This window comes from Nymphalis io, chromosome 1 (assembly GCF_905147045.1).
Source record: "Nymphalis io chromosome 1, ilAglIoxx1.1, whole genome shotgun sequence".
NCBI classification, from domain to species: domain Eukaryota; kingdom Metazoa; phylum Arthropoda; class Insecta; order Lepidoptera; family Nymphalidae; genus Nymphalis; species Nymphalis io.
The window spans coordinates 7077375-7093001 of NC_065888.1; the positions used below are offsets into that span (position 1 = coordinate 7077375).

The 15627-nt window shown below is 31.7% G+C and overlaps 1 protein-coding gene across 1 annotated transcript; it reads right to left on the reverse strand.

Annotated features, from left to right (window-relative positions):
- Nucleotides 1–354: 354 nt before the first annotated feature.
- On the reverse strand, nt 355–14942 carry LOC126768859 (probable peroxisomal acyl-coenzyme A oxidase 1). The gene is made up of 14 exons (XM_050487220.1): nt 14746–14942; nt 13402–13572; nt 10681–10837; nt 8135–8303; nt 5817–5940; nt 5409–5653; nt 4582–4745; nt 3974–4136; nt 3563–3753; nt 3275–3427; nt 2971–3076; nt 1802–1954; nt 1458–1574; nt 355–798 (listed from the first exon to the last, which is right to left on the reverse strand). Exons 2-14 carry the CDS (start codon nt 13526–13528, stop codon nt 655–657), a joined length of 2013 nt encoding a protein of 670 aa, XP_050343177.1. The 5' UTR covers nt 13529–13572; nt 14746–14942; the 3' UTR covers nt 355–654.
- Nucleotides 14943–15627: the final 685 nt, after the last annotated feature.

Sequence of the window (15627 nt, forward strand, 5' to 3'; positions counted from 1 at the left end):
ACAAGTTGGAAAAGGAAGGAGATGGCGAAGCGGGCTCCAGTTCCCTAGGAAACGGCCCTCCGCTCAGCGGAGACGACGAAGGCGTTGTCTTGGTATAAAACACGTTGGTGACAATTAAAAGTAAAATAAAAAATATATATATTAAATTACATGTAAAGTCATCGGTTCCTAATTCTTGTCTTAAATTACAAGTTATTCAGACATGTAGGTGATAATTAAGATTTATTAGACTTAGTATAGATACATACAAGCTAATAAAAGAATATTAATAAGCATTTTAATTGAAACAATCGTTGATGATACCAATTCATAAATTATAACCGTTTGATAAATCGTCCATTAAAACAACAAATAACAAATTTTATCAGTCTTTATTCACACAATCCCCAACTATCTAAAGAAAACCGAAGGTATAAAATACGGTATACATATTATATTTAGATTAAATAATATATTAAGTATATGAGAATTCCTTAATCTGTACTTAGATTATTAAGACTAGGTATTCATCAAGAAATTCATAAAAATAAGTATCCCTATCTACAATATATTTATATTTTTAGACCCCAGAAGAAATTTAACTGCTTATAACTTCTTCATTCGTTTTTTGACCATCTCAACTGCTAAGATCCTTTAGTTCAACAATTCCGAAATTCATATTTTAGATTTCATAAAGGGTTTTAAATACTTGTGGAAGCTTGGATCAACGGGTTCTTTGTTCAGAGGATTCTTCTGGACCTCCTCCATGAGCCTCTCATAAACACGACCGTCGTAAGAGCCGAGAGTAGATAACAATATCTAAAACAGTCAACAATTTGTTACGAACATGATTTCTGTTACATGATACTGCTAATTTAGACAGAACACTGTGATTTGCCAGTTATACAGTCACTAAGAATATACAATGAAAAAAAGGGGTCAAAAAACACGTAAGTTTCGCAATATTTTAATTCTTGTACAAAATAAAATGATGGGTGTACAGTAAGAAAATAAAACTATTTCCTTTTTATATGACTTATTACTCGTAATGTATTTATTTTTCTTTCTAAGATATTCATCTCCATTGTATGGTTAATGCGCTCTCAACCCAGTTATCATACGATCTAGATATTATATCTCTGCCTAGAACTATTCTGCCTGATAACATCTTTCAATCGTAGTAAAATAACACCAAGTTATAAATAAGGATAGACGTAAAATTATCCTGTGAATAGCAAGTAGTCCTGCACTTAATTCTAAGGTTTTTCGTATATTTAGCAAAGAATACAAGTCTGTTAAGTGAGCAACGTGCCAGCACACGCAATAATAATTATCATATAGTTAAACAATAACGGGCTTCCCCATAAACGTTATTAAGACGGTGATTAGTTGAACTGATTTCTCACTAGCTGTCATCATTGTATAAAACTAAGCTGAATTCAGTGAAAAGCCCATATGATAAAGCTCATAGCACCAACCTCATCTCTTAAATCGAACGCATCTACAAGTCCCACAGCGTTAGGCCTGATTTTCACCAATAATTCTTCGTATTGCTTTTGGAGTAAATCAATGTCACTTTCAGATATTGACGAATACTAAAAATAAAGTACACGTAAGTTTAGCATTCTAATTTAATTTAATTATTATTATTTAATATTGTAATAGAATTTATAAAAATATTCAAAAAAAACAGTGGGTAAAACTACTCGGAACAATTAGTTATTGATTAAATTACCTAAAATAATTTACATTTAACTATTGCCATAAAAAATAAAATATTGTATTTTTGCTTAAAAATAACACCTCTATGAAAGTATATTACCCGTAGTAGATCACCGGTTTTGTCTAAAGCCCAGTATATTAAGTACAACATGGTCAGCTGATGCAACACCATCTTTACGTTTTCACTTGAAGATTTTGTTAGTCTCTGCATTTCATTCCAGTATGTATCTAAAATAACTGAACGACAGTGTGCCTAAAATAAAATAATACCATTAATAAGGGTCGAACACACTTGCTGTTAGTTTAAAATATGAAGTAGACAGAATAAAAATAATGTAATTAATATCAGTACTCATAGAGAAATAGTGTCTATTAGATTATAGATTTCAAAAAAATATGAATATACTCTGTTTAAAATTTATACTCTCGCAATATCGCAAAAAGAATAAGTATTACATAAAAACTGTAGGCCATACAGACAAAAGAAAGAAAGACGAAAAGAAGACAAGAAGAAAAATCACGGGAAAAAAAGGAACGTCACATTTTATTTAAAAAAAAAATTCAATATTTGTGGTGAAATTAAAAAAACGAAAACAATTAAAGTCATGGTATCATTCTTTTGTCATCATGGCGGACTACTTCGCAGGCAAAATAAAAAATTACATAAGTACGTATTCTTGCGTCTTTTTGCAACATAAATAAGCTAAATAGCCTATGCCTATACATATTATAATGAATCGATCGTCAATTTTAATAAATAGTTGTCGTTCATATTCAAGTTTTTGCTCTTCGAAGATTATTGATATCGATAGCATTATTTTTATTTAATGTTTGACAATGAATTGACCGATAAACGAAATTATCGACTTTAATCACATTAGATGATAAATATAATCGCACATATTTTTTATCAAAAATAAAATTTGGACTTTGAGTCTCCAGTAGAATTGTTAATTGACAATCAGTTTATAATTTTAATGATCCAACAATGGTTTAAGATATTGCAGTTAACGTTGACTTGTTTTATAATTATATTTTAGTTACTTTGACTTATGTAAATAAATTATTAGTATCGAAGACTTATGTAACTGCTTTTAAGAGTTATATGTATTTATTTACACTATTTCTAAAATAATAATATAGTTTTTCCAGCTAGCTGTCATATAACTGTTAGGGTTTATAATTATTTATTTAATTTTGGATTGCCATCAAACCCGAAAATCTTTCAAATAGTCCTTTTATAGTAGAAGACCGTTATGAAATATTTACCTCAGCTGCACTAACGAGTTGGACAGTCGTCATTAGCCAAGCGTCCTCATAATCCATTCCAGTTTTTATCCTTTGTCGTATACTTTTAACACATAAGGAGATTTTTCTAGAAAATAAATCGCTTTTTAAGGATAAATAAAATAATATAATTAAAATAATACGAGTTCGTAATATTCTGTAAAATAGCATTTTTTCCGTCTAGGCAGACGGTAAGAATTAAAATAATAGATTTTATAATAACAAAACAACTAATTAAACTATATATATATATCTACGTAGTATTACAGGACTATTTTGTACTGACCCGGCAGCAATGGCTTGGAATGATTTAATAATTCCCTCGGGAGTATTATTCCAGGCCACCTTCCCATTTGTATTGAAATAGCGATTCAAATAGACAACCGTTGGGGTCACAGTTTTTCCAGTTTCAGCTTGCTCCCAAGCTTTTACCAAAAACCTGTAATTAAATTGATATATTAATATTATACAAGCACTTTAGTTTATCATCTACAGCCTTAATTTGAAAATCTTAATCATGAAATCTAGGGATGTGATGATATGAAATGATTAAATACAAAAGAACAATTCACACCTAGCGGTCTGCAGCAAAAGCACAGTGTAGTCGCCCTCGTATGTCCTGGTGGCAGCTACAAAGGAGTACAAGTAGGGCAGGTTGGAGGACAGCATGTATCCGTGCCCGCCGCACGCGAACCGACACTGTTCGATGCACGCCGCCGCGTCCGACGTGCTGACGGCTTTGAGGCAACTCGATAGTGCGTGAAGCTGAAACGTTATTAAGAAAAAAAAAATCACTATCTAATAAATACGCAAAATATGAACATAATTTGGTATTTTTCTGATTAGAGTAACAATGCCATTAAAAAATGTCTAAAATGACAGTTTACTTAATACATGCATTGAAAACTGAGGAAAATTTGATGATAATGAATCAGTTTCATAAAAATAAAAACATTTGTATCTGACAATGAAAATGACACCTTACCTCTGGTAAAGTATCAATATTTCCTTTTCTCATTTCAGCTTGGACGACGGTAAAGGTATTCCAGAGCCAATTCGCAGTGAGCTGGAAGGCATGCGCTGTTGCTATGCAAATAAACAGTTTATGCTGTTGCGTTGGATAGTCAATTATTTGAGGCTCTGGGGATCTGGAAGTATGGAAAAACAGCAAAAATTAGACTTCCATTTGTAGTAACTTATCATAAACATTTGCTTTCATGTTACTGCTAAAGTAAAGTATTTTTTAATACATATTATTCAAAATAAAGATCGTTACGTCATATTTCACAATTCAAACAGTAAATAGGTACAAAGAAGTTAATTTAAAAAAACTTAGATCAATACTGATTTCATATCAAATATGTTATATATTAAAAATGGATTAAAAGTATAGCATAGCATACTATTTGATATGTGCATATTTATAAAACGCTGTTTAAAGTTTATTCATTTTTAGAAATCAGTAAATAAATGCAGTGCATAAAGTATTGTTATAATAATAGTCTATATATATATATGTCCGATTATTATTTCCAAAAATGCTTTAATTCACTAGAATGCCTACATAATGCTGTATGTATATGCCATACATACCCTGGCCTTAACTCAGACTGTCTTCTCACAGCAGAATATCGTACTGCGATTGTCACAGCCTTAGCGAGTTGAAATGATGCTTCATTCACTAGTGTGACTCTAACAAACACCATAGTGCCATAAGTCAATTTCCCATGTCTCGCAACCTTCACATATGTACCGTCCTAGAATTAAAATCTTTCATAATATAACGAAAGTATGGTAATACTTGGTGGTAGGGCTTTGTGCAAGCCCGTCTAGCTAAGCACTACCATCACAACCACTTACTACCACCCCCTTATCACAAACTCTACCACCAAGCAGCAATACTTGGAATTTTCGTGTTACGGTTTGAAGGTTGATTGTCAGTGTAACAACTTAAGGCGTAAGGAATAACATCTTAGTCCCCAACGTTGGTGGCCATGTGGCCATATAAGGGATTTCGTACAGTGTTAATGTCTATGGGCAGTGATGACTTACAATCATGTGACCCATTTGACAATCTGCCCACCTCTTAAATTTAAAGAAGGACTATTTTTATAGCCTTTTTAAATCGTATGAGTGTCAGCTACCAAACGAAATAGAATCCAAGATAGAAAACACTCATTTTATTTAAAAAAAAAGGAATTTATTGCAGAATTATGTTGAATAACCAGATTATTGGCAGTATTAGGGTTAAGTAAAAACATCTGCTAAAGAAGCAAAGTGATATAAATCGCGAATCATCTTATTTATTATTACTTAATATTATTAATACTTAAGTATTGTTAAATTATATGAGATGATTCGCGGAACTTACTCTGACCAGTTTTCAAATATATTAGAAGTAAACCATAAAAGTAATTTACCTCTAGCACTTGTGCATTCTTCATCATCATATTCATTCTTGGAATCCGAAAATGATTGAATCCTAAGAAACCATTATCTGCGGTATTAAAACCCATTCTTGGTCCAATCTCACCTACTTTTATGCCAGGGAGAGGCATGTGTGTATCCAAATCTCTGATCTGAACAATGAATGGATGGACGCCGTGGCATTTGCCCTGAGTATACAATTGAGACACTACTATACAATGATTAGCAGTCCTTCCAACTAAAAATAAAATATGCTAAATAAATTCTTTATGAAAAAATAATTCATAGCGTCGTAGGTGAAATAATTCGTGATATGGTCTTGACTATATATAGGCCACACCAACACAAAATTCTCTTTCCAAGTCTTTTATAAAACTGTTGTTAAATGTTGCCAAACTTACGCCCTCCAGCCCACCACTTGTACGACGTAATTGTAGGGCTGTGTAGAATAAATTCTTCAGTTTTAGGATCATACGTAGCTGTTGTTTCGAGTCCTCGGATAAACGTCCCATGACCGAGCTCCGTCTGCATATTAAAAAATATTTCAAACTTAATTTATATAAAAACTAAGCCTAAATTTAGCCTAAGCCTTTCAAATATATTTTATCAGAAGTAGCAAAACAATAAATACCAAGACTAAGAGCTGTATTACGGCTGTTGGACAATGTATCACAACTATGTATTATGTATATATATCATAATGTGAAAAAGCCGAGATGGCCCAGTGGTAAGAACGCGTGAATCTTAACCGATGATCGTGGGTTCAAACCCGGGCAAGCACCACTGAATTTTCATCTGCTTAATTTGTGATTATAATTCATCTCGTGCTTTACGGTGAAGGTAAACATCGTGAGGAAACCTGCATGTGTCTAATTTCACTGAAATTCTGCCACATGTGAATTCTACCAACCCGCATTGGAGCAGCGTGGTGGAATAAGCTCCAAACCTTCTCCTCAAAAGAGGAGAGGAGGCCTTTAGCCCAGCAGTGGGACATTCACAGGCTGTTACGGATTACGGATCATAATGTGAGTGAGTAATGTAACATGATATATGTATATGTATATATATCATGTTACATTACTCACTCTTAGTACTAGTAGTGGTATCATATTAATAGAATAATAGTAATAATAATTCTTTGGAATAATAGTGTAAAAAGTTTCATCAAAAATATTACACCCCGTTTTATTGCATCTACTGATAACAGAAGGGCTGGTTCATCTTTCGCCCAGAGAATCGTAATTGCGATTTAAAGTGAAATGCTGCTAGCATTTTTGCCACCATTGCAAGCGGTCACGATTTGTACAGTAACTATTTTGAATTTTTATTTGTATTTATTTAAGGCTTTAATATATCCAATACCTATCTATTTCTATAATAAAATCTCTTAGTAACAAATGAGATCTTACGACTATATTAGTTTTTTTTAGTTATACTTAAATAACTTAAAAACTACCTTTTTTTTATTAAAAACTAGTTCATTTATTTTTATGGTAATCGCTACAATATGTGTTTGTATAAGAATCAGTTCAGTCGACTTAAAATACGGTTTTTATCGTCAGTAGTTTTTTTGCTGTCACTGGTAACAAAAATAGAGCACATAATTAGGATTTTGCAAATGCGCAATTTGAAAATACAAGCATGTGTGTATGGCACAACTATCGAAGAATAAAGCTCAGTAAAGATATAAGGATATAAACGTTTATTGCTTATTCTAATATTCATTATATTTTATTTCATTATATTATATTTGAAAATTTTTATTAAATTTTAAAAATAACATTTTGAAAAGACCTACTAACTATTACGATTTGATTTTATTTTCATCTATATATTCCTTTAATAACAAAACCTTTGCTTGCTTATACTAATATGTAAATGGCATTATAATCGTCTACATCATACACTGTATACGGCTCCTTCATTTATATGCAACCTGTTCTGAACCCCGTTAATACAATTCAAGTACATTGACCTCTAAATGATTTAGGTATGTGACTGTTCGTTAGTTAAAATAATAGTTTAAAAAAACTAAAAATACGCTCAGTACCTACTTTACTTTGTGGTAGAGCTTTTTGCAAACCCATCTGGGTAGGTATCACCTACTCACCACATGTTCTATCGCCAAACAACCATTTTGTATTCCGATTGATATGACATGAGGGACATAACATCTTAGTCCCCAAGGTTTATAACACATTGACGATGATAGGAAAGGTTAATATTTCTGGCGGCGCCAATGTCTATTTAGTTATCAATTACTATCAAGTGGCTCATTTTCCCTCTTTTTATTATACCTATAGTTAGGTACTATTGGTAAAAAGTAAAAAATAATAAACCAGTCAGTTACATCTATTTATCCATAAGAGCCTTAGAATAAACCATGTTTATAATTGATTTATTATATCACTATAAAAACGTATGAACAGAATGCCACCGACGAGCGTTATGAGTTCCGGATCTCAAATTGAAGATCATAATATCAGAACGCTATGCGAACGCACACGCACATGATCCAGATTCCGAATAGTCTAAGCTTTCACTGCAAGCTGGTATCGTTCTAATTATAATGTTCTAACAACTAAACAATTTGAATTTTTAAAACAGGTGAGAAACAATGCAATGGAATTCAGGTTACGAATTTAGAGGTATTCTGGCTATTTGAGGCAAGTCCAAGAATAGCAGGATTCCTAAGTTGTTTATATTTAGTTGTAAATACCTGTGCGTAAGCGCCAATGATCTGCATGTCTAAAGCTTTCGGAAGCCAAATTGCTTGCTGCTCAGCAGTACACTGCCCCATTATTGTAGGCACGAACATCCCAAGGTGTAACATGAATGGTGAAATGTCCTTGAAAAATGCATCTCCCGTACGTCGTATGACGGGCGTCCTACAATAAAAATGTATATCAATTTCAATTGAACTCGAAGATAAATAATTCGCAATTGATTAGGTACAGTAGTGTTTAATCATTGCTTGCACACATTTTTCAAATCTTTACTAATATTATAGAATGAGTTTATTTATTTATTATGCTTGTCGTGTTTCATTATCATAAAACACGCTATTTTACATAGACCGTCTCTCAGGGGTACAGAAGAGGACTAGCTAACACCTGACCACACACCCAAGCACTCAGGCGAAGCCGAAAGCGAAAACAAAGTCGTAAAATGTCGAAACGGGTGGCGAATAGGATATAAAATAAGCTAATTTTATCTTAGGATAGACGTGACACTATTGTACATTATTTTGTCAAAATATAATTTAATTAAAATATAAGTAACAGCCTGTGAATGTAACACTGCTGAGCTAAGGCCTCCGCTCCTTATTTTGGGGATAAGGTTTGGAGCTTATTCCACCATGCTGCTTCAATGCGGATTGATGGATTACACACGTGGCAGAACTTTAATGATATTAGATACATGCAGGTTTCCTCACGATGTTTTCCTTCACCGTCAAGCACGAGATGAATTATAAACACAAATTAAGCACATGATAATTCAGTAGTGCTTGCCCGGGCTAGCACCTACGATCATCGGTTAAGATTCACACGTTCTAACCACTAGGCCAACTCGGCTTTAAAATATAATAAAATGCATATTTTATCTAAACCCTTTAAAGGCTTCTTTAACAGATTCAAATAAACCGTTTGTAAACTTAGACTAAACATCCCACCACAAATGCTCTATATCTAGGATCAAGAGCAATTCCCCTCTCAAATCTGAACAGAGCGATACAATTTATTCCTATTTATAAAATTAAATTATATTTTGGCGAAAACTATGATCGTATAAATTGTATATATTGTGTTATTTTTATTTCCACGACGATAGCAAAAAAACTAATTGCGATAAAACCATTGTTTTAAGTCGACTAAAATGTATTTTGAAATGTCTATTGTAGTGATTATATTAAAATACAAGTCAGTTTATTTACGGGCCGGTTGGCGTGGTTGGTAGATACTTGCCTTTTACGCCGAAGGTTGTGTGTTCGATTCACCACCACCAAGGACTGACATTTGTGTGCATGAACATGTCTGTTTGTCCTGAGTCTGAGTGAAATGTTCTCTGCTTAGTTTGCGATCAGATGGCCGTGTGTAAATAATGTACCAGGATATACCAGGATATTATATTATATTTCTATATAAAAATATTAATAATATAAAAGTTCAAATAAGTTATTAGTATAGTGTTATATTAATCTTTTAAACGCATTCAATAATTCAATAATCGATTCGGCTCCTTTCCGAATAAATATATAGTCACCGTTGGATTAGAATTAAATGGAAAACGTTTCGTATCGTATCGGAATCATTATATGTTAGTAGAATTGGCCCCGAGTACCTGAAGTCTTTCCTGCCTATCCGACTCGAACTTTGTCTTTCAAACGGATTATAAGTGCACATACATTTGTGCATTACAATACGCCTGCGCCGTTGACCATAGTCTCAGATATCGAAATCAACCAGGAGCCAGGAAAACATCATGATCATGTTAGGAATATGTCAAAACTATAAAAAGTACTAAAACATCTCATCTCTATATCTTCTATAAGATAGTCATGATAGTCCGCCTCAAGGCTTCGTGTGAGCAAGGTCTATGTCAGTTACTTAGCGAAAATTATTACGTAAATAACGTATAGATGTATAAACCAAGACAATAGACAAATAGTAACAATAATACATATCATTAGTCGTGAAGTTCATTTAATAATTTAAATTAATATCGGTATTTCCAAACACATTCGTTCGAAATTAAATACGTAAAATATTTTGCATGTCTCGAACATAAAGCGAAGAGGTTTATAAGGTTTATATACTCTTCTATCACTCATAAACGATCACAATTTACTCCGCTTTAATTACTTTTTTATATTTTTACTAAATTTATATTGCATTTATATGTTAAAAAATTATACTGCACTGATATTAGACTTATAAAATAATTATTACATGCAATATTCAATAGTCTAGCGGTAAGGTCTTAGTGATGTGAAAGTCGCCAGTTCAATTCTGTCTACTTAGAATACAATTGTAATCTCTACTGAATTATAAGATTTATACTTTCATTAAAAGTGACTATATTAATTGTTCATAACAGGCTGGTATTATTTAAGAAATAAAGTATTGTCCGATTAACTAAGACATTAAGAATTGTTTGTCTCATGTTGTAGTTTGTACCCGCGACGTCACCAGCGTGTGGACGAAAGTAAGGTGGTAAATAAAAGTTTAAATTACGAGTTCAAAACCACAATAAAACACAACTTACCCAAAATTTTCAATGCCAGTAATTTCAAGGAGTTCATTTCTAAGTATATTAGCATAAATGCAAGATTTCCTTAGAGCATTTTCATATCTTTCCCTCATATCAAGGCATTCTTCTGGAACGTCGTCCAGTGACGCACCTCCGTTCAGAGCCACGTCCTCTATTATTAAAAGTCACAATAGAATAACGATTATTCCGTCTGTATTAGTGCAATGAAGGAGGTTGAGGTTTACATAATATAATTACAGCTTTTTATATTATTTTTTTCCATTTGAAGAAATCATTCAATTTGTTTAAAAGACAAAAAATAATCTCACAATCATTACTTTATTTTAGTAAATTAATCAATTTACTAATCAATATCATTCTCCATTGTCTAGATTGAGATAGATAAAATAGCATTTATAAACACATATTTATATAAAAAATTTTGATAGTCCTTTCCATTTCTCAAAGATTATTATATTTCTATACAGAGTAGCGATGTTTCGCCCGCATTAGAGCGCAACGTATTGGGTCCAAATGTTGTAGATCACCAAAAGGCTTCGAATAAAAATCTATAGCAATAGAAATATAATGTATGAGGGTTCTTGTACAATAAACTGCCTGATAATGTTAAAGACTATCATAGTCAAAGGAAATTAATATTCATAAAATAATTATGTAAATTAAATTAGTTAAGTAACTATATGCTATATATACTGAAGTTCTATATAAGTGAACAATATTATTTAAGAAATAAATCTTAAAACGAAAAAATACACTGTGAATCTAAGTTATATGGGTGCATACAAATGTATTTAACTTGACATTACTACACACACACTAAAATATATTGTGTGTATATGACGTCAATATGTCGCTCAGAGGCTACACGATCATTATCGCGAGCAAATTATATATACAGAGTAATACAAACATAAAGTTGCTTGTAGATTTTATTTACTTCATTTATTTTCATATGTATGGTAGAATAAAATCGCCTGGTATATATATGTCGGTATATCATTATATTCGGATAATGTCTGATAGAGTAAATTGTGATTGCGTAGTATATCCAGGCCTCTCTTTCCCACTGGGCACTCTAGGCACTGGTCCAGGGCCACACTATCGATAACCGACATTTATTACCGAAAAAAATATTTGTTTCGAAAAAAACAATCGACGACTGATTACATACCTAGCTAAGCTAATTATTAGCTTTTGCATGCGCTCAAAATTCAGCATGTTTAGATAAATTTAAATATATATATATATATAATATATATTTAAATTTATCTAAACATGCTGAAAATGCTGAAATATATATATATATTTATTATTATTTAATTTAAATATATATATATATATATATATATATATATATATATATATATATATATTTAAATGAAACCAAATTTGAATTAAACGTACAAAGCGAAGCATGAATCGCCAAGTTTAAATCAATCAATTTATTTGAAAAAGTATAAAGAAGTGATTTAAAATTTGTTTTTAAATTATGTTTATAGTTTATCATTTCATCGATTATTCGCACGTTTTAAAAAAATAAATGCAAAATGTAAGAAAGAAAGCAAATAAAGAATTTTGTTAAAATCTTAGTGTGCACACTATCCATGGGAAATTTATTTAATAATTTAAGAGTGATTTTTAATATCAGAATTTGTGCAAACTCTAATGCAACAATATTTCATTATTTATTCTTATTTTTATTATAAATAAAATAAAAAAAATATTTGTTGAAAAAAATCACAACTTTTTCCCAGAGCCTATAAATATAGCCTACTAGTAGGTTAAATTCTACCCTGGATATATCTATCAAAAACCAACTTGCACATACACCATTTACCAATTAAAATATACTCTCGATTTCAAACCCAGTCTAGTTCTATAATAAAAATTTAAAGCTGACTGATCTTTATTTTCTACCGACATTTGAGAACATCGCTTTTTGGGAAAAATCCCTCCATTAAGTAAAAAACCGGTTTTATGTATAATTTACAAACTTGATCATTATGTTTTCTAGAAAAATCGAAACAAGCCTTTTTTAGTCCAAGGGCTTAACTTATTTAGATATAGACTCGAAGAGCGGCGGCGGAGAGTGGTGGTGCTCTATTATTATTATCTTTACGTATTACTACTATTGTTATTATTATAAACAGTTCCTTTTATGTTTTATAATAATATAAACGTCAAACTATTTTAAAGTTTGTCGCAAACAAATAAACAACTAAACTAAGATAGGGTACAACTCCCCCCTTAAATCTGAACAAAGCGATACAATTTATTACTTTTTATCAGTAAAATAGTTGGTAAGGACCCACCAAGACAGGCTTGAATCGAGATTGAATTGCAAATATTTCGCATCTCACTCGTCAACACTTAAAGATCATATAATTTAAATCGAGAAACTCAAGTGACTAATCTTTTCGGCCCTACTTATAAAGGTTTCTTAGTGGCTGTTTAGTTTCGCTCTTTCTGCCATTATTGATTTGACAATCGAAAGAAGAAGACACAGCATTATTTAACTTATCACTCGCTAAGCGGTAAGTAACTTTTTGACGGTAATTTAATTACGTGACATTACTTAATACATATATTTCACATACAAAACTTTTTTTATAACATAAATACAACTAAGTTGTTTTACTATAAGTATGTCACAATTTGCACTTATATCTTTGAATATTTTAAAATATAAAATTTCAGTATTTAATATAAGCTTACCAATTTTCTTTCTTTGCAGAGTTTTTTCTATACCGCCATCTATGATATGCGTAACTTCTTCAATATTAAAGTTGCATTTACGTCTCTCATTAGCAAGGTCCTCGTTAATTTCCTTTTTTGAACTCATGTTCCTGAAACGGCCGCCCTAGTTGGCCGACGACAGAAGTTGAACTGTGGTCAAGGAAATGACAATACACATTAAATGCAAATGTAAGTAACATCGACGCCACACACGCGAGAAAGTTTAATAAGTATACTTCAGTACTCTACGACGTATACGACAGCTTGTAAACTTTGTAATACAAAGTCTCCTTTAACGTTTCTATCGTACGGAGATAGATAGAGACAAAAGATCGCTTAGTCATCAAAGGAATATTTGCACTCATGTGTTGCATCGGTCTTAAAACCAAGTGAATTGATATTTCAAGCTACAATTATTACAATTGCACATGCACAGATTATCCAGTTGAACGAATCGAAATGAAACAGTGTCCGATAAGACCTAGCATATTGATATATTTTTTTCATTTGAATCATTTCTTTCGTAGATAATATCTTAAGTGTTATTTTAATGTTATAATACTTCATACTTTAGAAGGATAACCGATTTTTTTTTTAATTCATGTTTAATTCATGGCGATTTATTTCGGATAAAATACCTAATTGCATAATAAGGTACTCCTAATTTGACTAGGGTGCGACTAGATCTGAAATTTGTAAGAAGTTTATAACCCTAAGATATCATTATAACAGAAAACATAATCGCATTTCTTATTTTAAAGATATTAATTTAACTATTTAATACTGAATATTATTATAAGAATTTATTACTTAAAATAAAATTTGAAAATAAGTAATACCAATAAAAATAATAATAATTGGAGGATTGAATTATTTAAAACTGTACCCGAGTTCGCTTACGTTTTAAATATAATAGATACAGTATGTAACACAAGAGCGTAACCAGTGTACGTGTTTCAAGTAAATGTTTGAACAAGGTTAACGCATTACTAACTTTTTGTGTTAATTAAAAAGTAGGCCATTCTGATCCGAAATAAACTTTATTTATGTCACGTCACAATGAGATATATATTATCTGCGTAAGTTTAAAATTAGTGTTATTACCCGATTCTCTCATTTTTGGTGATAATAATGTCATTGTAAAAAAATGTGTGTTTTACACGCACGAGTTCTCTTCTCTTAGTACCAGGCCACATTTCTAAAACATGAACTCATTATAATCTCTATAACCTTAGTAAAGATTACCTAAGATTATTCTTATAATATTGCTCTTATTTACAATATATAAATAAGTTAACAAAAAATATATATATTTAATCTCACTTGCCCCCAGTGCACAAAATTTATACTCCATAATTCGATGGGAAGATGATCCAATGCAATAGTTTAGAGCTCAGGCGGAGCACCAACGATTTTACGTGCTTTTCGAGGCGCGAGAGTGAAGAGACTAACCGCGATCAAACTTCGAGCTGCCACTGTGAATTTCTTGTAAGAAACCTCGAATAACTCTTTAGTAGCCGGACCAAGCTCTTTAATTAAGAACCCGAAGATTTGCATAATGATGAATGAATATCAAGCTTAACAATTGATCTTGATATTGAAATAATACATAATTATATCCCGTCTTTGTACGAATAAAGTTAATTTTAAAACCGGCAGTTGGAGTCTACGCATTTAGCAAAGTCTTGACACGAATCTTCATCGTCACAGTGATGCCAAAATAGTAGACCTAAATTCCGCATATTACAAACGCGAAAGTGATTTTGTTTGTTTTGTCGATTATTTGTTTGTTTGTATGTTTTCACGTCTTAAATAATACTCAACCGATCATCATGAAATTTTGCATATACGTTGTTAAGGGTATCGATCGATAAGGGTACCTAACACCATACCCTTCCCCCTCAAACGTGGGCGAAGCCATGGCGGAAACTTGTTAACTTATATAAAACGGAAGCACCTAATTTAGCTAGTTCGTTTTGAACTTATTTTACAGCGCTAGTAACACAACGAAAATAATGTATTCATGTGTGCATGTGTGGATCACTCGAAATAATTTTATGGTTGATTCTTAAAATATAGAAATCACATATAGGTATTTCAATATTTCACATGACTGCCTCGTTGGTCTATTAAAATATAAGGCTGTAGGTCCCAAGGTTCTGGGTTCAAGCCCCAATCGAGACAATAAAAAATTATTGGGTTTTT